General features: G+C 53.5%; 7 protein-coding genes across 7 annotated transcripts; 4 read left to right on the plus strand and 3 right to left on the minus strand.

The window, feature by feature from the left end:
- Position 1: 1 nt before the first annotated feature.
- Positions 2-1474, plus strand: CDEST_14581 (Putative pre-mRNA-splicing factor SLU7 domain-containing protein). The gene has a single exon (XM_062930737.1). The coding sequence runs from the start codon at positions 80-82 to the stop codon at positions 1469-1471; it is 1392 nt and encodes a 463-aa protein (XP_062786788.1). The 5' UTR covers positions 2-79; the 3' UTR covers positions 1472-1474.
- CDEST_14582 (Putative small ribosomal subunit protein uS4) lies at positions 1428-2672 on the minus strand. Its single transcript, XM_062930738.1, has 4 exons — positions 2549-2672; positions 2417-2473; positions 2238-2336; positions 1428-2174 (listed from the first exon to the last, which is right to left on the minus strand). Exons 1-4 carry the CDS (start codon positions 2554-2556, stop codon positions 1763-1765), a joined length of 576 nt encoding a protein of 191 aa, XP_062786789.1. The 5' UTR covers positions 2557-2672; the 3' UTR covers positions 1428-1762.
- Positions 2673-2782: 110 nt separating this feature from the next.
- On the plus strand, positions 2783-4085 carry CDEST_14583 (Putative large ribosomal subunit protein eL21). The gene is made up of 3 exons (XM_062930739.1): positions 2783-2963; positions 3038-3153; positions 3275-4085. Exons 1-3 carry the CDS (start codon positions 2928-2930, stop codon positions 3603-3605), a joined length of 483 nt encoding a protein of 160 aa, XP_062786790.1. The 5' UTR covers positions 2783-2927; the 3' UTR covers positions 3606-4085.
- Positions 4086-4693: 608 nt separating this feature from the next.
- CDEST_14584 (Putative I/LWEQ domain, ANTH domain, ENTH domain, Sla2 family, I/LWEQ domain superfamily protein) lies at positions 4694-8714 on the plus strand. The gene is made up of 5 exons (XM_062930740.1): positions 4694-5029; positions 5117-5257; positions 5312-5793; positions 5853-8263; positions 8389-8714. Exons 1-5 carry the CDS (start codon positions 4998-5000, stop codon positions 8473-8475), a joined length of 3153 nt encoding a protein of 1050 aa, XP_062786791.1. The 5' UTR covers positions 4694-4997; the 3' UTR covers positions 8476-8714.
- A 4489-nt stretch (positions 8715-13203) lies between these two features.
- On the minus strand, positions 13204-14588 carry CDEST_14585 (uncharacterized protein; the record flags this gene model as incomplete). Its single annotated transcript, XM_062930741.1, has 3 exons — positions 13204-13426; positions 13584-14247; positions 14294-14588. The coding sequence occupies 3 exons, from the start codon at positions 14586-14588 to the stop codon at positions 13204-13206; spliced, it is 1182 nt and encodes a 393-aa protein (XP_062786792.1).
- Positions 14589-16684: 2096 nt separating this feature from the next.
- Positions 16685-17539, plus strand: CDEST_14586 (Putative High mobility group box domain-containing protein; the record flags this gene model as incomplete). The annotated part of the gene is made up of 3 exons (XM_062930742.1): positions 16685-16881; positions 16960-17273; positions 17323-17539. The coding sequence occupies 3 exons, from the start codon at positions 16685-16687 to the stop codon at positions 17535-17537; spliced, it is 726 nt and encodes a 241-aa protein (XP_062786793.1). The 3' UTR covers positions 17538-17539.
- Position 17540: 1 nt separating this feature from the next.
- CDEST_14587 (Putative AP endonuclease 1, endonuclease/exonuclease/phosphatase, Zinc finger, GRF-type) lies at positions 17541-20286 on the minus strand. The gene is made up of 5 exons (XM_062930743.1): positions 20068-20286; positions 19897-20011; positions 19699-19831; positions 18060-19640; positions 17541-17946 (listed from the first exon to the last, which is right to left on the minus strand). Exons 2-5 carry the CDS (start codon positions 19951-19953, stop codon positions 17828-17830), a joined length of 1890 nt encoding a protein of 629 aa, XP_062786794.1. The 5' UTR covers positions 19954-20011; positions 20068-20286; the 3' UTR covers positions 17541-17827.
- Positions 20287-20703: the final 417 nt, after the last annotated feature.

The raw sequence follows: 20703 nt of genomic DNA on the forward strand, positions 1-20703 counted from the left end.
GTGCCCAGGACCAAAACCGCTGCCTAAACGTTTCTAGCAAGCCATACTCGTAAAAACGCGACAGCAACGAATCGCCAAAATGCCACCTCCGCCACCCCGAAAGCCCGATCCGAAGGCGTCCGCCGCTTCCAAGGAGGAAAACATATACATCCCTTCTTTCATTAGTAAACGTCCCTTCTATGCGGGCGAGGAAGGCGATGATCAGACGGACTACCTCGAACATCAACGTCTGCAGAAGAAGAAGGATGAGCAGTCGCAGTGGTACGATCGCGGCCGAAAAGCCGGTCCCGCAGCCACCAAGTTCCGCAAAGGGGCTTGTGAAAACTGCGGCGCCATGACGCACAAGGCCAAGGACTGCCTGAGCCGGCCGCGAGCGAAAGGCGCAAAATGGACCGGCAAGGACATCCAGGCGGATGAGGTCATCCAAGATGTCAAGCTCGGCTGGGATGCCAAGCGTGACCGCTGGAATGGATACGACCCAAAGGAATATCGCAACGTCGTTGAGGAGTTCAATCAGATGGAACAGCTGCGGAAGACGGCGCTAGCGAAGGACGGGACGGAAGAGGAGCAAGACGACGGAGACAAATACGCCGAAGAGAACGACATGAGCAAGCATCAAAGCACAGCTACACGTCAGCTCAGAATACGAGAAGACACGGCCAAATACCTAGTCAATCTTGATCTCGAGTCAGCCAAGTACGACCCGAAAACGAGGTCCCTGGTCGACAGTGGCGCGACTGCAGACAAGGCTGCGAACCTGTTCGCGGAGGAAGGCTTCATGCGAGGCTCGGGCGACGCCAGCGAGTTTGAGAAGGCACAGCGATACGCCTGGGAGGCCCAGGAGAAGAGTGGCGACACCACGAAGCATTTGCAAGCAAACCCCACGGCAGGAGAGTTCTATCGGAAGAAGGAGAAGGAAGAGGCTGAGAAGAAGCGTGCCGAGCGGGAGAAGAAGCTCAAGGAGATGTACGGCGACAACTCGCAGTACACAATGCCGGACGACGTCAAGAACCTCATTACCGAGTCTGAGAAGTACGTCGAATATGATGAGAGCGGTCTTATCAAGGGCGCGCCCAAGGTGATTGCGAAGTCGAAATACCCCGAGGACGTCTACATTCACAACCACACATCGGTGTGGGGCAGTTGGTGGTCCAACTTCCAATGGGGCTACGAGTGCTGCCATTCGGTGGTGAAGAATAGCTACTGCACGGGCGAGGAGGGCAAGCAGGCATGGGAAGCATCTGAGCGACAACGGACCGGCGCCATCCTGGCTCAACAGGAGGCACCATCGGATACTTCCAAGGAAGAAAAGGCGCACGAAGAGCACGCTGCGAAGAAGCCCGCGAATAAGCGAACGGCGGAAGAGATGATGGGAGGTGTTACAGAAGAAGAGATGGAGGAATACAGAAGAAAACGGACAGCGGCGAATGATCCGATGGCCAAGTTCTTGGGCAAGGATGAATTGGTTTGAGGTAGACTACTTAGGTTGAGGTTATTTGCATTCGACAAACATGATACCCATTTCCCTGTCAGGTTCGCGTGCTCGCATGCAAGAGTTCCTCCTGGTTTGTGTGCGCTGAACGACAGGCAAAGACTTTTATGAAATTCATTCGTGGTATCCGTATTTGATGCAATCATTCCATTGTGCCTCTGGTGAACGCCGTGACTATGAACACCCCGATTCCCGTGGTTGGTTTTGATTTCCAGCCATTCTTCCCAGAGCTTTTTGTGTGACCAATTCTTAGCATAAATGGAGATGCATTTACTCCTCATCCTCCTCGTCATCACCGCCGTCGGCCTTCTCAGCAGCCTTGGCCTTCTTTCTGCGGACACGGCCAGGGCGGCCACCACCGAAGGGCGAGGTAAGGGCGAAGTCGATGTGCTTCTGGGAGTCGAGACGGACGATGAACGAGGGGACGTTGACGATCTGCTTGCCGACACGGATGTGTCTCTGGCGGATGAGGACACGGGCGTGGTGGATGGACTTGGCAAGGCCGAGCTTGTAGACGCAGGTCTGGAGGCGGCGCTCAAGGAAATCCTCGACCTTGAGGGCAAGGACGTAATCGAGCTTCATGCGGGACTCGTCGAGGACACCGACGCGCACGAGACGGCGAATGAGGGCATTGCCCTCGAAGAGACGCTTGGGGTCCTTCTCATCAAGGGTCAAGAGCTGACTGTGGCGGGTGTTAGCGCAAACAATGGCCTAATGACGGCGCACATAAGAAATTTCCACCTACCGGGCAGCACGACGGATCTTGGAGAGGGTAAGCTGGACACGCCAGACCTCACGCTTGTTGCGGAGACCGTACTCGCCAACGAGCTTCAACTCGGAGTCACTATCATCGTATCGAAGTCAGTTGTTGAATTCGCGACATAAACTGAGCAAGCTCTAGTTCAGTGGCCGGAGAATACTGACAGACGGGCGGCCTCGAAGGGGCGACGGGGGACCTTGGAGGTCTTGGAGTAGGTGAGACTGTTGCGACGGCGGTTAGCATATTTAAATCGAAGCGCGACCTGCACATGAGGCCTACGATTGATTGTCACTTACGGCGCCATCTTTCCGACTCGTCGATATCCTTCGGGATTTGTTGGTTGACGAAGAGCAAAAGGAAGATCAGGGGATTCTTTTCGAAACTTCCCAAGTTCAAACACACAACCACCGACAAAATTGGCCCTGTGGGGAGCGAGCGAGGGCTGACTAGTGGGTCTTCAATGCGGGTCTCATTCCCTGTTCGCCTATGCTGTCACGTGCGGTGCCCTTTCCCACGGAGCAGACGAATGCCAAAAATTGACATCTGAGTCAGCAAGAAGCACACACTCTCCTGGGCCGGATTTTTCGCCTTTGCTTGTCTGGAACTTCGTGATCTTTTCAAGACCCGACAACACCATCACCAAATTCCGCCCTCCACGACAACCACACCGGCAAAATGGGTCACCCAGCGGGTCTTCGCGCGGGAACGCGCGTACGTATTGCCCTTTCTCGAGACTTTATCGCATTGCGGCCGGGCTGCTGACAGTTTTTCTTTTGGCGTTGTAGTATGCGTTCAGCAGAAACTTCCGTGAGAAGGGTATGATCAAGCTCTCCACGTACCTCCGCGAGTACCGGGTTGGCGACATTGTCGACATCAAGGCCAACGGTGCCGTCCAGAAGGGGTAAGCGAGCCAACCACCCTCGAATTAGCCGGTTTACGACGCATGGGAAAGGAATAGAAGTGGAGGGTTTTCTTTGGGTGTATGGCATGCGCGCACAGAGTGCTGACATGTTGGACTTCAGTATGCCTCACAAGGTCTACCACGGCAAGACCGGTGTCATCTACAACGTCACCAAGTCTGCCGTCGGTATCATCATCTACAAGAAGGTGAAGCACCGCTACCTCGAGAAGCGCATCAACATCCGCATCGAGCACATTTCGCCCTCCCGTTCGAGAGATGACTTCCTTCGCCGCGTCAAGGAGAACGCCGCCCTCAAGAAGAAGGCCCAGGCCGAGGGCAAGCCCCTTCAGCTCAAGCGTCTCCCCCTCATGCCCCGCGAGGCCCGCACCGTCGACTTCAAGGAGAACAAGCCTGAGACTGTCACTCCCCTCCCTTACGAGACGACGATTTAGAGTGTCTTTTGGGGGGTTTGGCGGTTCTTCTTTTGCATGGGGTGTTTACGTGAGGAACGAAAAGGATTTCTAGCATGGAAAGGCATCACGTTTTCGGCAACGTCCATAGGGAATGGAAACAAAAAAAACCAATGGCACTTCATCGTTCACACCTGTATGAGGGATTGTCACCCGTGCGACTCGTTGGCCGCTACGTAATCATATCACGATGCTTCGGGGCTGTTGCTCTGCTGGTGGTATGGCACGGGTTCCGGTGTCAAGGTGTTAAGTGCGTGTCTGTTCGTGGGAAACACGGTCATTCCGGGCGCCTTTGAAAGGCAGGCGAATAGTTTGCCCATCGGGCCTTCATCAGATACCCCAGTCAAACGAAGAACGAGACCTTACGAAATGCATCAATCGTACTGATGTGCTAATTGTTACTGGGTGACGTTTTCTACAATATTTCTGAAGAATGGCCACCATCCGCAACAGCAGGTACTTAGACATGCTTCTACTATGTATTGGCTGTGAGTCTTTTGCCATCGAGAATGATGGGAATCACTGGTCGAATCAATGGGCTGCGTTGTAATACGAAATAGGCGTTCGCAGGTTAAAGTCTTAGCGTATGACACGAGCTTGCTGGTGTCATTTGACACATGCAGTTACGCTTCCACGGGTGCGTTCTAGAAGCGCACACTTCTATCCATGTTTTACTTTGGCTTTGGAACTGATGCTTGGCTATCAACCGCACTGGTCATTGGCGTATTTCGCCGACTCGTTTGTCGTCGTCTCGCAAGCATGGGAATCTCTCTCGTCCACGAGGTCGAGCGCAGCAGGCGAATTTGGAATGAAGAGCGGCGCAGGGGCCTTTTGAAGCCAACTTTGGCCGCTGAACCCCACCATTATCGTCATCAGGTCATGCATCAGCCTGGAGTATTGGGCGCATGGCCACCGCTGGGACGCTGCGAGAAGGGGGCCACTGACACTGATTTCTCCGCCGGATTAGCATTGTTCCATCATTTCATGCCCAACCCGCCCCAAACTAGGCCGGATCGCAACGACGACGCCTTGGCGCAATCCCCGGAGCTTGCGCATGTTGCAGAACCCAGCCACACTCGAGCTCCTCCAGACATCTTAGGAGCTTGGTCAATGCTGACGACTCTTCTCGCCTCTTCCACTTGGCACGGAAGTCGCTCACGATTTTCTCATTTGCCAAATTCAAAAGCTCATTCCTCGTAGCATCCCACTTGCTTCTCGGCGACATTCGGCCAGAGTGTTGCGTGCACGTGGAGCTCTCTCCTTAACCCGTGGGGAGACGTCATTTCCTCGAGCGATCCGAAACCCCCATCTGTAAACCGCCATCCGTTCGCCTCCGACAACACCCAACGATCCCGCGCATAGAACGCCGTCAAGATGGCCGCCGTGCCCGATACCAGGCACACCAAGTCTGTCTTTCCCTTGCCTCGTGAACCATGTGGTTCAATGCTGGCCGCTCTTCCGTTTCTGCGACAGTGCACTGACTTCCATTGAAGGACCGACCAGGAGTTGGCGATCAACATCAAGAAGGCTACGAACCCCGACGAGACGGCGCCGAAGCGAAAACATGTTCGCAGTTGTATCGTTTACACCTGGGACCACCGATCCTCCCAGGCCTTCTGGGCCGGGATGAAGGTGTAAGTGCGTCCGCTTCAGGTGGGAGGGAATTTGCTGATGATGCCTTGTTGTAGCCAGCCCATTCTCGCCGATGAGGTGCAGACGTTCAAAGCCCTTATTACCGTCCACAAAGTCCTCCAGGAAGGACATCCGAACACGCTGAGGGAGGCCATGGCACAAAGGGGCTGGATCGACAGCTTGAACCGCGGCATGGGCGGAGAGGGAGTTCGAGGATACAGCCCCCTGATCCGAGAATACGTCTACTACCTCCTGGCGAAGCTCTCCTTTCACCAGCAACATCCCGAGTTCAATGGCACATTCGAATACGAGGAGTACCTGAGCTTGAAGGCCATCAACGATCCCAACGAGGGCTACGAGACGATCACCGATTTGATGACACTGCAAGATAAGATCGAGCAGTTCCAGAAGTTGATCTTCTCACACTTCCGTCACGTTGGCAACAACGAGTGTCGGATTTCTTCCTTGGTGCCTCTGGTGCAAGAGAGTTACGGTATTTATAAGTTCATCACCAGCATGTTGCGCGCCATGCACTCAAGTAAGCCATTCGCGATCCCTCGGTATGTGACCAAATTCAACCTAGCTAACTCTGTCCAGCAACCGGTGATGGCGAGGCGCTCTCGCCCCTGCGTGAGAGATACGACGCGCAGCACTACCGTCTTGTCAAATTCTACTATGAGTGTTCGAACCTGCGCTATTTGACCAGCTTGATCACGATCCCAAAGCTGCCGCAAGATCCTCCCAATCTCTTGGCGGAAGACGACGAAGCGCCTGCGCTGCCGGCCCGGCCTAAGCAGGAAATTGAGAGACGTCCGACCCCACCTCCTGAGCCAAAATCCCAGGAGCCCGACGACATCTCCGAGTTCTGGAAGAATGAGCTGGAGCGTCAGAATCGGGAGTATGAAGAGCAACAGAGGGTGCTTGAGGAGCAGCAGCGGAACCAGATGATGATGAAGCAGCAGGCGCAGGAGCAGGCGCAAAGGGAGTTTGAGGAGCAGCAGCGAAGACTGGCGGAGCAGCAGCGACTTGAACAGGAGGCCTTGATGCAACAGCAGATGCAATACCAGACTCAAGGCCGACTTGCGGAACTGGAGCAAGAGAACTTCAACGCGAGAGCTCAGTACGAGCGGGATCAGCTTATGCTCCAACAATACGACCAGAGAGTGAAAGCGTTGGAGGGGGAGCTATCCCAGATTCAGGGACACTTTGGCCAACAAATCACGAGCAAAGACGACCAGATCAGAGCGCTCCAGGAACAGGTCAACACGTGGCGCACGAAGTACGAGGCCCTCGCGAAACTTTACTCTCAGCTCCGCCATGAGCACCTGGATTTACTGCAGAAGTTCAAGTCTGTACAGCTTAAGGCTGCCTCTGCCCAGGAAGCCATCGAGCGTCGTGAGAAATTGGAGCGCGAAATCAAGACGAAAAACCTCGAGCTTGCGGACATGATTAGAGAAAGAGACCGCGCACTTCACGACAAGGATCGTCTCTCAGGGGCAAACAGAGACGAGGTTGAGAAGCTCAAGCGGGAGCTGCGCATGGCTCTGGACCGTGCTGATAACGTTGAGAGGAGCAAAGGCAACGAGCTCTCGACGATGCTGTCCAAGTACAACCGTGAGATGGCCGACCTCGAGGAGGCTCTGCGGCTCAAGTCTCGAGCTCTGGAGGATGCGCAGTCGAAACTCAGGGACGGCAGCTCAGATCTGGAGCAGCTTCTCCGCGACAAAGAAGAGGAGTTAGAGGTCTACAAGGCCGGCATGGACCAGACTCTAATTGAGCTCAACGAGCTTAAGCTGAACCAGGGTGACACTGATACCGTTATCGACGGACAAATTGACGCCTTGATCATGGCCAACTTGGACAAGATCAACGACGTCATCGACTCAGTACTGCAATCAGGTGTGCAGAGAGTGGATGACGCCCTCTACGAGCTGGACTCTACGATGCAGGCAGGAAATCAGAACGCCTCGCCATCATACGTCCTATCTCAGATTGAGAAGGCCTCATCCAGCGCAATGGAGTTTGCTACCGCTTTCAACAATTTCATTGCTGACGGGCCCAACGCCACGCATGCCGAGCTGATCAAGGCCATCAACGTTTTTGCGGGCGCCATTGCCGATGTCTGCAGCAACGCAAAGGGTATCACTCGCCTGGCAACGGACGAGAAGAAGAGTGATGCCTTAATGAATGGCACCCGGCAGTCCGCCGCGTCTACCGTCAAGTTCTTCCGCGGTCTTCAGAGCTTCCGCCTGGAGGGCATGGACCCGATCCAGAAGACCGACGTCGTCATCAACAGCAACAACGACGTGCAGATGAATCTGCAGAAGCTCAACAAGCTCGTCGAGACGTTCGCGCCGAACACAGGCAAGCTCGCAGGCAAGGGTGACCTGGGCGATATTGTCGACCAGGAGCTCAGCAAGGCTGCCGATGCTATTGCTGCTGCGGCTGCTCGTCTGGCCAAGCTCAAGAACAAGCCGCGTGACGGCTATTCGACTTACGAGCTCAAGGTGCACGATGGTATCCTGGATGCGGCCATGGCCATCACCAACGCTATCGCACAGCTAATCAAGGCTGCCACGGTGACACAACAGGAGATCGTGCAGGCAGGCCGCGGGTCGTCTTCGAGAACCGCCTTCTACAAGAAGAACAACAGGTGGACCGAGGGTCTCATCTCCGCTGCCAAGGCCGTCGCTTCCTCGACCAACACCCTGATCGAGACCGCAGACGGCGTCTTGTCGAACCGCAATAGTCCCGAGCAGCTCATTGTGGCCTCGAACAACGTCGCCGCATCGACTGCCCAGCTCGTCGCCGCCAGCAGAGTTAAGGCGGGCTTTATGTCCAAGAGCCAGGAGAATCTCGAGCAGGCCAGCAAGGCTGTCGGTGCCGCCTGTAGGGCGCTCGTACGCCAGGTGCAGAACATGATCAAGGACCGCAACTCGGAAGACGAGACGGTCGATTACTCCAAGCTCGGAGCCCACGAGTTCAAGGTCCGGGAAATGGAGCAACAGGTACGTAGTTGCGGTTTGTATGATGGTGCAGAACGGTGCATTGCCGCTGTGTCTTGATTAACTGCCATTAGCCTGGCGATGAACAACTGGAAATATGCTAACGTGTGCCGTGTTACTTTGTCTAGGTCGAGATCCTGCAGCTGGAGAACGCCCTTTCGTCCGCAAGACACAGACTCGGAGAGATGCGCAAGATCTCATACCAGGAGGAATAGGCGCAGCGTACGATCGTAATTCTATTTGGAGTCGAACCCCATAAGAGAAAGGGTGGCGGACAGGACTCGGTGGATTGTGGGGCCGATTCATCGCATCTTGGTGTTGGATCATTTCTTCTCTTCCTCCCCAAGAGGCGTTTGTTTACTGACCTTTCTTCGAAATTCTTCCATCAAAGGGGGAAGCTTCGTGGGCTGGTGGGGGTCTAGGCCGTCGTTTGATAGTTTTGTTACCTTTGGCTTTATCAATACGCGTGAGCATTCCGTTTACCCCTGAAAACCCCTCTATTGAGCAGCCTTGGCTCTTTTAATACCCTGGTGTCCGCCTTCTCTTGAAGCTTCCCTTGGCTTTTGTAATTTGACTTTCAGTTGAAAGGTGAAGCTCTGCCATGTTTATGAATCAGTTGTCCGTAAACGAGCCTCTTGGGCTATGTGGTGCATGCTGAATGTCGCCAATATTCCCAAAAAGAATTTCGAAAAAGATGTTGTAGCCACCGAAGTGTTTCCGACCCCTCTGGCGATGTGTCTCGACTCACTTTGACCCTGTGCTCAGGAGTAGCGGGCAGAGGAGCCGTGGGCTGAGCAACGAAACACGATCTCAGAAAAGAAGGCATTTCTGGACATACGATCCTGGCCGGCGACTTATTACAGGGCCACTAGTCAAGGGCCGGCTCTCCCTCTGTCCAGACTTTGGGGACTCCTCCCGGGCTGACGGGCGCACTCAGGGCTCCGTCCTGATGACGCTCACGGGTTCCCACCCTTGGGAGTGCCGAGCTCTGCAACGACTAACCAACGCCACCCACTCCTCCCACCCCCGCCTCCCCTTAACCTTGGGGCCAGGAACATCCTCGGGACGCCGCCGGCTTCTGGGCGACCCACCACGCACCCTCGGCCTCGACCCACCACTCGATCGCGTACTCAAATCGTCGTACCCCTTCCATCTTGGAAACCCATTAGTCCCCATCCCCATCCCTGTGTTTGCTAAACTTGACCAAAGTCGACCAAGGGATGGAGGAAGGAGACAACGCCAGACCCCAGGAGCAGGCCAAACGGGGAAGTCTGCGTTCTGGGTTCGCCCAAGATCCTTTCAGCCCATCGAGATTTATCGAGGCAGGGTCCAGACCACAGGCCCCCCCTACCCCCGGTCAGTTCAAACATCCAGACAGCTCTGGACCCATGACACTCGGTCTTTCTGTGCTTTAAATCCCATCTGAGCTATGACTGTCTCGTTCCCTCGACATCTAGGCATTGGGAGAGGGCGCGCACCCGAGCATCAAGGGCTCGCCTAGCCGACAAATGGGAATACGCCCGATTCATCCTTGTGTCTACCGATGTGAGGAGCCTGTTCTGACCTTGTCTTCCAAACGCCAAATCGAGCATCAAAGGTGGGCCCAAGAGATGTGGCAGCCGTGTGCGCATGTTTCCCGCGAAGCCGTTGCAATCGTACTCTTTTCCGACAAACAACAGCATGGGTTTCGACTTCTCGATTGGTCCAAAAACAACGCTGTCATTCCGTAAGCCATCGGGCGACTAGGGGATGAAACTTCTACTAGCTGTCGTAGAACCGATGTGAGCGGCGAGAAGCGCTCAGCCACGGTGTTTCTGGTGAAGAATGTCTCTCTTGTTGAGCTGGCGAGATCCAGGCCCTCTGCAAGTCGCTCACAAGTAGTACCTATTTGTCCCATAAACCAGCAAAGGCAGCAGAGACTTCATGGCAGTCACCTTGGACAAGATCTTTTACCCAGCTTTCCGGTACGGTCTGGTGTCGACCCCCTTCGTTGCCTTTCCGACCCTTCCGCCCTGATTTTCCGCCTGCGACCCTGGTCACGAAACCCTTGCTCGGAGACCAAAGGATTATTCTCGGTCCCGAAGTCGGGTAAGACGAGGGGGGCAACCCCCAGATCTGGGGGGCAGTGGCGGCGGCTGATGGAGAGAGAAGTTGAAATGTGACAGGGAGGGCCTGCAAGCGATCCTATTTGGATGTTGCGGCCTGGTATTAAACGGTGATTGAGAGGTTCAAGGCAGATCCTCCCCGGGCCGCTTGCAGCCACATTAGACCTGGGCCGTTGGAGAGTTCGAATGGCAGCCTTTTGACGATCCATGATCTTTGTGAAAACCATACTGTGGCACAAACATACGCAAGTGGACCATTCCCGGTCATGAGCCTCCCAAGCGCGAGCGTATATCTTGCCAATCGTTCTGGAGCCCAGGTAGCGCTTGTCCAGTGCATAGGACAGTATTTTCGCCTGAAGAATCTTGGTAACGTAGCTTCATTCGTATCCTGATGGTAGCACTTTCCTTCCCTTCGGCCGAGGACAAACAAACGACTATGTTGCGTCCCCCTCGAAAAAGCGCGCCAAGCGCCAGCCTGCAACGTGTGAGTCGTGAGTCAACTTACCAACGTCTTACGCTTGCTCGTAGGTGATTGGGTTCTACTATTTCATGTCGTGGCCACCAACCGTGCATCATTTTCGACTCGTGCCTGTCCACTGTCAGATTCTCATTGCCAATGTACGATGTGCCCCCGGCTCGATGGCACCTCCACGACATGCACGCTACCCCCAGAATGAGGAGTCGTTGCAGAGCGTAATCAGGTCAGCAGCTCTTTCGCTAAAAATAACGTCATGCTTCACATCTACTTTTCCTTTGGCCAATACTCTGCTACCACTGGCTGCCAGTCAACAGCCAAAGACTACTGAAGCCAACTGCACTCGTATCGGCGGGACTTGAGAGCCAATCCGCGGACTAGGAAGAAGACAAGAATGGGGTGTCGTCTGTATATCTGTCGTCACACAAGTCGCCCTCGCAGCAGGCTGGCGTAAAAGAAATCAGGTCATGCTGTGGCGGCGTTCTGGGTCAGCAGTCAAACCTAAGTCGCCGCCACCACGCAGTGCAGGACTGTCACGGTCTTCGAGCGGCTGTCTGTCTTGGCGAGAATATATGGCGCATGATAAAGTAACGGGTTCAGGGTATCTGGGGGTGGTTTGCGCGGCTTTCGGAATGGCTGTCATCGCGACCCCTAAGGGCGATCCATTGGGCGGAGCTTAGGCGCCGCTGGCAAATCGCCTCCGTCGTGCGAGGGGGCTTGGATAATGCACGCCGGAGGATGGTTATGTCTGCATCCTCTATCTCTTTCTCGCGGTCTGACTTTCATACAGTAGTATCCTTGCGTACGTTGGTAGGTTGTCTGGCGTCTGCTGATCCGGAAGTTTTACATCGAAGCGAGGGCGGGAGAAGCCCAAGGCGGTGAACGCCTCATCCGCTCGAGGCGTACAGTTTGCTGTTCCCTGTATCAAGCTATCGCGTGATGGGACGTTCTATGGACCGCAACCAGCCGCGTGCATGGCCACAAGCGCATGAGAGACCGAGTCTCGTCGAGACTTTCGCCACTATGGTTGGTAAGTGATGTCGGTGAGAAGAGGAGCTGGTGTTGGCATCGACTTGGAGCAGATATAAAATGAAGTGGCCGTTGCCGCAATTTACCCGAGGTAGGGGGAGCACGTTATCGATCTTGGCTGCCTGCCCGTTCTTCTATCAGGTGGTGTTGTGTGCCCTGCACCGTGCAGGATGTCGCAAGTTGGTGAATGTGGGAGAGAAACATCTTCGGAAGCCGCAAGGTGGCCTGGTCTTTCGATACATAAGCTATTGACGAGAGAAACGCGGACGCAGCAACCATATTACCTTATTTTCCCGGTTCGGTGAAGACAAGGCCTAGAGGACAAGGCAGCATCAGAGAGTAGGGCATAAGGGATAAGGCAGCGGCTAGCATGTAGACGCGTGCGCCTCTGTGTAGACCGACAATCGTCACACGAGGCGAGGGCAAGGATGAGTTACCCCACCGGATAGACGCAGATTGGACTGAGCAGGCAGTGAGCCCACGCATCAAGCGCTTGACCAGGCAGCCCAGCCCATCATCTCCAACGTCCTCTGCCTGTTTCCAGTGTTGCGCAGCATCACCCCTGCCTCCCACATCCCTGGAAGTGTGGAAGGAGTCCACTTCCTTCCTCAACATGCCAGATCAAAGTGCTGGTCTCGCCCAAAGCGGATAGTTGAAAGTTTGCTTGCGAAGTACTGGTATTGGTGGCTTTGTTCTTGCGATCAGCTCATCATGCTGCACAAAAACCCGGTCGGGAGATATCTCGAGCCAATACGAGAGGCGTAGACGAAGGGACCAGCAGAAATAGGTTGTGCCCTTTCCTATCCCCTTCCCAAAAAAAAAGAACATGCTGGGTCATTGCTTCGTTGTTTCGTGTGCCCTTCAAGTAAGTATGATGGCAATATGGGAAAGTTGGAGAAGAAACTGATATGGGACTCCCGGTCACAGTCCACCCCCTCTCCACCATCATGCTTTATTACCAGCTAACCCCGTCGCAGTGTTCAGCCCAAGGTTACCGGATGGAATGATCTATGGGTCACTAACAGGGATTGCCATGCCGCGGCTGAACTAGCCTGAATTGGCCCATATGCTAATCTCGACGACCCTCGTCTGCGCCCCCCAATCACGCATGGAACACACCACCGTTTGCTGTTCTTGCATCTCTCGGTAGCCAATCATATCCTTTCTATTCCAACACTGACCGCTGGAATCATCCTCTGCTTCTGCATTGTTTGCTCCCGGCAAGGGCTCGAGTCCACCAATTCCCTTAGGCATTGCCCTTACCTCTGTTGTCGAATTTGCACAGTGCTCGATGATGCTAACTCCTGAGGCCGTATTTCCTCCAAATGCTTGCTCTATTCGCCACAACTTGTATAGTCTAGATAGCAACGGCCACGCAAACAACCCCCAAATGACTCCCAGAGAATGCAAGGTGGCCCCAACACATACAAACTCCATACCAACTGCCCTCTGGGCACTCGGAGGGCGGTCAAAACATCGTTGAAGACCAGCGGCGTCTTGATGCAATCCACAGTTATTTGCAAGCATGCAGAGCCTCGACAACCTTCTCCAGCCCCCCTTGGCCTCGGGAGAACAGCCTCTAGCGTGACATACAAGCACGCCTAGAATTTGAGAGCCCCGAGTGACAACCCGGACCCAAACCAGCCCCCACATAAAAGAAAGAAAAAGAGAAAGCAGGCAAGCATAAGAAAGTCATCTCATGGTTTTCGTCAACGTTGTTTCATCTCCCGAGTTGTCCGCATCGCTTCCGCTGTGTGTTTTTCCAGTTTCGTGACTCGTATCGTTCCTCTGGCGCAAAAGCTGGTCAAAGGCACTTTCGTCAAGCTGGGAGAACATGGTCGGGGAGAGTGCCATGTCGAAAGAGTCGGCACTCAAGAAAGAGGCTGCTTGAACTTCCGGGTGGAAAGAATCTTGGGGGGCAAAGATCCCGGGGCTGTGAATTTCCTCTTTTCCTAAGCTGTGGAAAGAATCGAGAAGCAAAGCGTCGCCAAGGAAGTCGCTGACGACTGATGATGACTCTGGGCGAGATGAATACCCAAAACTGGCCTTTTTTACTGGAAAATTGATTATTTTCAAACCATGAATTGATGTTGGCGCGATCTCTGACCGCTTTTCGAGGAGGCTGGCATGGGCTTGTGCATTTGCTGCTACGCCCGACGAGTATGGTGGCGGGCTAGCAAGAAATTTTGTTTCGCTGGACGGGAATATTTCTTGTTTGATGTCAAGATCGATGTGGTAACGATCATATTCTTGGGGGTATGCTGGAGCCTGTTGGTGGTTGTAGTCGTTGTATAGTAAACCACTGCCGGTTTGTTGCTCCTCCCGACCAATGTAGGCCATGTCACAAATATGTTCTGTGTCATCTGGGCTCTGATATGCTGACTTGGGTAAGCTTTGTTCTTTCCCATGATAGGGCGAACTCACTTGGGTCATAATGAAAGACTGTGCAGTGATCATAAATTTCTTGCTGGTTCGTGACTGCAGAGACGTTTGCGAGTGGCATTGGGGCTCGCACCATCTGGCCCTGGGCATTTCGCACGCAATATGCGGCCTGAAACTGGTGAGGATGACCGAACTCGGAGAGAACCCATTCTCCTTGCGGAAATGTCGCTGAAGACGTAAATAAGTTGAGGTCGTGCCGTGGTAGGACCTCGTTCATTCCTGGTGTTCGCAAGACCACGCGAGGTTCGATGGCTGAAGATTCGTCAGTCCGAGCCATTATGAATGGGAAATCAGATTTAATGATGGCGTAAGGGCTCTGGAATATGGCAATGAAGTGTGCGGTGTGGGGATAAGTTCTGTGTAGGGAAGAAAAATGTCGGATGTGAGAGTCAAAGGCAGTCGAATGTCTTTCATAAGTACAGAGGTTCAACAGCTAAGGGATAGAATGCAAAAAGAGGGTGAGTGGGAAGTAGAAGGGAGTTACTGGAGATTTATAACGCTTGACCAAATGGAATAATCGCGATGACATCTGCGAATAAATCTTGGAACAAGTTGGAGGAAAATGTTCAAGGAAATCAAAGACGAGCCCCGAGCAAAAAAAAAACTGCCCCTCACTAGGGCCTCCCTGGGATGAGCCGAGAATGACAAGTGTGGTTGGAAGGGATCCTCGGGGGAAAGGGAAAGCAAGTAACCCAAACCATGCAGTTGCATTTTTGAACTTTCGTCTGGGTCGTCCACAGAGACGTGGGCACGTCGTCCAACCTTTGTCAAAGGTGGGCTGTACGGATCAGACACATCTAAGTCTGTGATACGCCAATTTACGTAACGATGAGAACATAGGGGCACCGAGGCGAGCGTTCGGGCGATACCATACCCTCTTTCTTCCTATATTTCGGGATCCCGGATTGGCAAGCTGGCTGGCAACGATCGGTCCGGCATCTAAGTCTGAGAATCTGTCACAGACCACGGCTTCATCTCTTGGGCTTGGAAACCAACCGGACTGCTGGGTTTTGATGCCGCGGAAAGTAATTATACGCGAGAATGAAAGATGCATGCTTTCATCCTCGATGCACAGCCCGCCAAGTGATCAGACGACAGGGAGCCAAGCGCGCCGATAGTTTTAGCAGAAGACCGACGTGTAAACTTTTATGGAGCGAGATCGCCGACTCGGGGACCTACCCTGGCACCGTTGACACTGGCAAACATGCAGACCCAAGTAACGTATCATGGCAGAGCGATTTCTACTGGCTCCTCCTCAGGTAACATTTGCCAGAGAATAATAGACTCCCTCTTTCCAAGAAATATTGACGTGTGTGACTTCAGAACAACTGTTGCCTCAAAACATCGGTTCACGTCTCTCGGCTCAAGCCACCACTTCAACGGTGGCTGACAAGAGGGAAGTTCCCCGAGGGGTCGCCGGAGATGAACATATGCCGCAGAAATCTGCAGGAAGAACGCCGAGGTGATGGTAACGAAGGCAGGCTGCATCGAGAAGTGTCGGTGCTGAGAAATCAAATGGTGCCGCATGGATCTGCGTGGCCATTTTTGGTCTCGGTGACACTTGGTAGTGGCCTTTTGAGTACTTACATTAAGCTCGTTTAAGGTCCGGAGGCCTAAGCCAGTTGGAGTTCAAGGTACCTGCATCTTCGAGCCATCGTCCAGAGAAAGCAAGCAAGTATTACCTTGCACTTCTTCCTATGTACCATGCCAGCGACGTCTCGATGATGCATGATCACAGTGTACAGTACAACAAACAGCCTGGTGACCAAACCAGCCGCGGGAGGAAGGCGACCACCCTCCAGTCCGAACACTGGCATGATATGGGAGTGATAAGGTACACACACGCACACATCCCCAGATGCAAACCTTTTAACCCCCCCCCACAGATCAAGCTGCAATAGGAAAGCAATAGCCCCCCTGCAGCTTTCAAACACTGGTTACGTTGACATCGGAGCTAGTCGCCCCTCCCTGGGACTACCTCGCTTCCTGAGGGGGGAAGAAAGAAAAGAATGAGAGAAAGTGAGTCTTTCTTCCCTCAATTTAGGTCCCTTTCCCTGCACATGGCCCAATCCCGACCCGCGATGGCAAGGGCCATGTTGTCTCCCTCGAATCTCTCCCCAGCTTCTCCCGGACCACCCTCCGTCGCCATCCATCGGACGCCTTATTCCGTCTTCTTATTTATGACCATCGGTACAGCCCCAGCTCACCGCGTCTTTCTCCCATTACCGCCCAGGACTAAGCTATCGGTCTGTTGAACCCCGAATGCTGATTTGTCGTCTACGGTTTCATTGACGAACACAAGACATCTACAAATACCCAATTGACAGCACATTCTAACTTACACCGCCATTTGAATCTACATTCTCATTCATCATGGCGTTGAATTTCAACCCCGGTCAAATCATTGTTCGCAACATCGACCGTACGCAAGTCGACCCCAACGTTCTTCGCGCTGTGACAGAGATCCTGGACCTCCACCTAAATACCTTTGAGTCCACCGTCGCCGTCTCCGCTTGGGATTACATGGCCTTCGGCGAAGAAGGCCGGCTGTTCATGGCATTACAGATGGGGTATGTACTGGCACTCTATGGTTTCTGTGCAGGTGCTACTACTCTACCTGTCTGACGTCGGTTTCTGATCCATCACAGACGCATTCTCCGCAAGCCTGTCATGTGGGTGAAGGATGGCATACACACCAACGTAGACAGATGGGTTCTTGGTCCCTGCGACAGATTCATCGCCGGCATTCACATGATCGTTTCCGTCGACGGTATCGCTGTCGTTGTGCGGCGGCCTCCACCTCAGCTCCTTGAGGAGGCACCTGGCGCTTTGGTCCCCTGCGTTAACGCTCCCGAAAGGACACCGAAGATAACTCGCCCGCCCAACGCTTTCATTCTCTACCGAAGCGATTTTCAAGCCCAACTCAAGCAGATGAACCCGCACATCCAAAACCATGACATATGTAAGCGGAGAAACCTTTAACACGAGTGCCATGACTAACCTCTGCATAGCCAAAAGGCTAGGCGCCGCCTGGAATTCCGAGTCACACGAAGTTCGAGAGAGATATAGAGCGCTCGCAAAAGCCTACAAAGAGCGCCACAACAAGATGCACCCGGACTATCGGTATACTCCACGCAAGCCTTCCGAAAAGCGTCGTCGGAAACCGCAGAAGCGCGTCACTCCAGTCCACCCAGCTAGTCGCCCAGGCCTTGAAACCGTATCATAACCCGAAATATGCTCAACAAACAGGGGGGCAGCCGTCGTTTTCCATATGCTTGTAGAAAGGTCGAATAATTTGCAAAGTTAAGTGCAATCTTTGTTTAGTGTTTTTGGAATACCAGGGAGGGACAGCGTTGGTGGAGTCGTCATGTTCATATCTCGTTGCTATGAGGCGTTGGTCATTGTGCGGCCCCCAAAACAACTATCTTGAAAAATAATCAGAAGCAATTCAGCTACCCCGAAACCACATAACCCCATCGTAATGGCGAAGAAAGTGGGGGCAGCAAGATAACGCATCTAAGACTGCTCTTTCTTCCAGTCGCTGCTCCAGATGAAGGTTCCGCACCTCCACTCCGTCCCCTTCTCTTTTTCTCCCGACCTTCCGAGGGGACGGGCGCAAATATAGAACGACCTGCCTAAATCAAGAATAAGTCACAATTCAAGGAACAAGGGATAATATAGGGACCTGTGATGGCCCAAGAGGGATAAAGAACGCATGTTGAGTATAGAAAAAGAGGGGGGTACCTACCACAATTGACGCCCGGCTTTTTGGTTTGAAGGATGATGCAGGGCTCTCCATGCTCGCACCTAGGCACGACCCTCTTCCCCAGGTTAAACTTGGACCAAGACTCCTTGGCCTCGATGGGGTCAAACACCCTTTCTAAGGCGTCGAGCGCAGATACCGTGGCGGCGGCGGAAGAGGACGTCGACGCCGAGGGCGAAGGGGAAGGGGCCGGTGGTGCCAGGGCGTTTGACGCTGCAGCTACAACACCGCTTTTATTATTCATGGGCGATGACTGAATTGCCTCCGTCGCGTCGGGCTTAGCGGGAGTCGGTTTTGAGGACGGTTGCTTGGGTTTAAAGAAGCCTGTGAGGGTGCTCTGCTTGGAAGAATCGGCTTCGTTGGTTTTTGTCTTTTTTGCGAGACGTCTCGTTGGCGCCGCCGTTTCTAGTGGCCGTTTTACGGGAGAATTCGGTTGCGAAGACGCTGGTTTTGCATTCATAAGGACGAGTGACGGAATGCCAGGGTTGGACTGGACGGATGCTTGGGAAGCTGATGGTTCTGGAGTATCCTGTTGGGAGGGCTCTGGCTCATCTTGTTCTTGAAGCGTGGGCGGCTCGTTGGACATGATACTCTGCGACTTAATAGCACTCGAAGTCTGGCTTGGTGAGGGTTTTGCGACGGGCTTTTTCATGAACATATCGCGGATGTTCCGCCTGCGATCGAACTCAGGGATGAGCTTGGCTGACAAGGGGAGCAGGTCTTTGGCCGACCACTCTCTGAGCCGCTTGCCGTCCCAAAACATGCCGTTGGGGTTCAGGAGGTCCAGCACAGATGCATCTTTATCGTTGGCTTTAACCGTGTCGCCAAGGATTGCGTATACGGGACAGTGATCCGATCCCATCAAGCCCTCCTGAATGTTGGAGTCCGTGAACCAGTCCTTGATACCGGCGGAACAGAGGATGTAGTCGATTCGACTACCGTTGTTGGCCGGCCGCATGTTTCTTTTCGTGTCCCAGCAGGTAAACATGTCCTGTCGTGTGGGATGAAAGACCCGCGTCAAGTCATATAGCACTGGCGTTTCTCTTCCTTCGTCCCTGTGGCCGGCAACCTGCCCGTCAAAGACCAGATGGTTGAACAATCGTCGACTCGGGGACTCCATCCACTCCTCCACCGACATGCCCTCCTTGCGCAGCGCCTCCCTGACATTACACGTATCAATTTCGTTACGAGTCACATTCAGGTCCCCCGTCAGAATGACTTGCTTCCCTGCCGCCACGAGGTTCCGCACTCGCGCGTCAAGGGCGTTGAGATACCCTAACCGGAACGAGTCACGCGACGAATCACGCGTTGCGGGGCTGTAGGTGCCGATCAGGACAAAGGCTGGGAACTCAAGGATAACGCAGCGTCCCTCGGAGTCGAGCGTCGCCTCGTCCACCTCGCCTGGCAGCTGGCCCGGTCGTGGGTAGCCGCCGATCTGCTGGGCCTCAGGCAGGTCGCGGAAGCTGGTGGATGAGTTGGGAGGTGTGAGAATGCCTGTGATACCCTCCTCGGCGCGGATTGGACAGCACGTGGCAGTGCGAGTGTAGATCGCAACGCCAGAGTATCCTGGCCAATCGGTTAGATCATGCTAAATCACACCAAAAGTGTTCAGGCTGGCTCACACCTTTCTTGTATTTTGGGAGACTGAAGAAGACATCCCAGCCGGGGACGAGAACCATGTCATCGCCAAGGTCTTTGCGCTGTATCTTTGTCTCCTGCATAATCACAATGTCTGCCTCCAGGATTTCAAACATTGTCTGAGAAGCTAGTCAGAACAGAGTGGTAGCCCAAACGAAGCCCACAGCTGCGGTGACTGACGTACCTGGAATGTTCGTTGGGTGCTCCATGGTTGATAGCCAAACGGGTTTCTTGTGGACATGTTTTAGAACAGACATATATCATCGCTCATCTGAAGCAATCATACCTGATGCCGTTGACTGTAGCCGGGCCTGTCAGTGTCAGTCTGCCTTTTGAGAGCATCAAAGCCGCTCACCATTCCACGTGGTGATACGGAGTACCATCCTGCCCGAATATTGATTCTGTTCTTGAGCTGAAAATCAAAACAATCAACTGCAGAAATGATAAGTGACAAAGTCAAGCTGCTTCCGGATCCATGCCGGAGGTATCCGAGTAAGGTGGTTAATGGCAAGGACGATTCATCAGGGAGTCTGACGCATGCGAGGCGAAAGGGGTCTCAAAAGACCGCAACAAATTCCCAAATATCTCCTAGAAGAGAATGGTTTGTAAGATTTGGCGTACGTTAAAGTATTATAAAGAACGTGGCGTGATACTTGGGTGCTCTTGTCAACGCGACGTAGTTGCCGTCATGGGAAGGAACGAACGCGAGCCTCAGCGCGGTGTCTGGTGATGTTGCACGTGACCTGGACAGCTTCCATTTTACCAGTGTCCCAGTTCCCTCAGAAGCTTTGAATATGGAATTGAGTGATTCAGTAATTCCGGAAGACCCAATTAAACTCAAGAGTTATCTAACGATTATTTCCTGAGTGCACCCTATGTCAGTCCCCTTTGCTAAGACTTGCTTCCAGTGAACCTGCTCTTCCAGGGTATTTGAGCGGCTGAGGCTTACGTCCATCCCTTCCTACTTTCTCCGCAAATGGTTTAGTCATCA

The sequence above is a fragment of the Colletotrichum destructivum genome, chromosome 10 (assembly GCF_034447905.1).
Source record: "Colletotrichum destructivum chromosome 10, complete sequence".
In the NCBI taxonomy this organism is placed as follows: domain Eukaryota; kingdom Fungi; phylum Ascomycota; class Sordariomycetes; order Glomerellales; family Glomerellaceae; genus Colletotrichum; species Colletotrichum destructivum.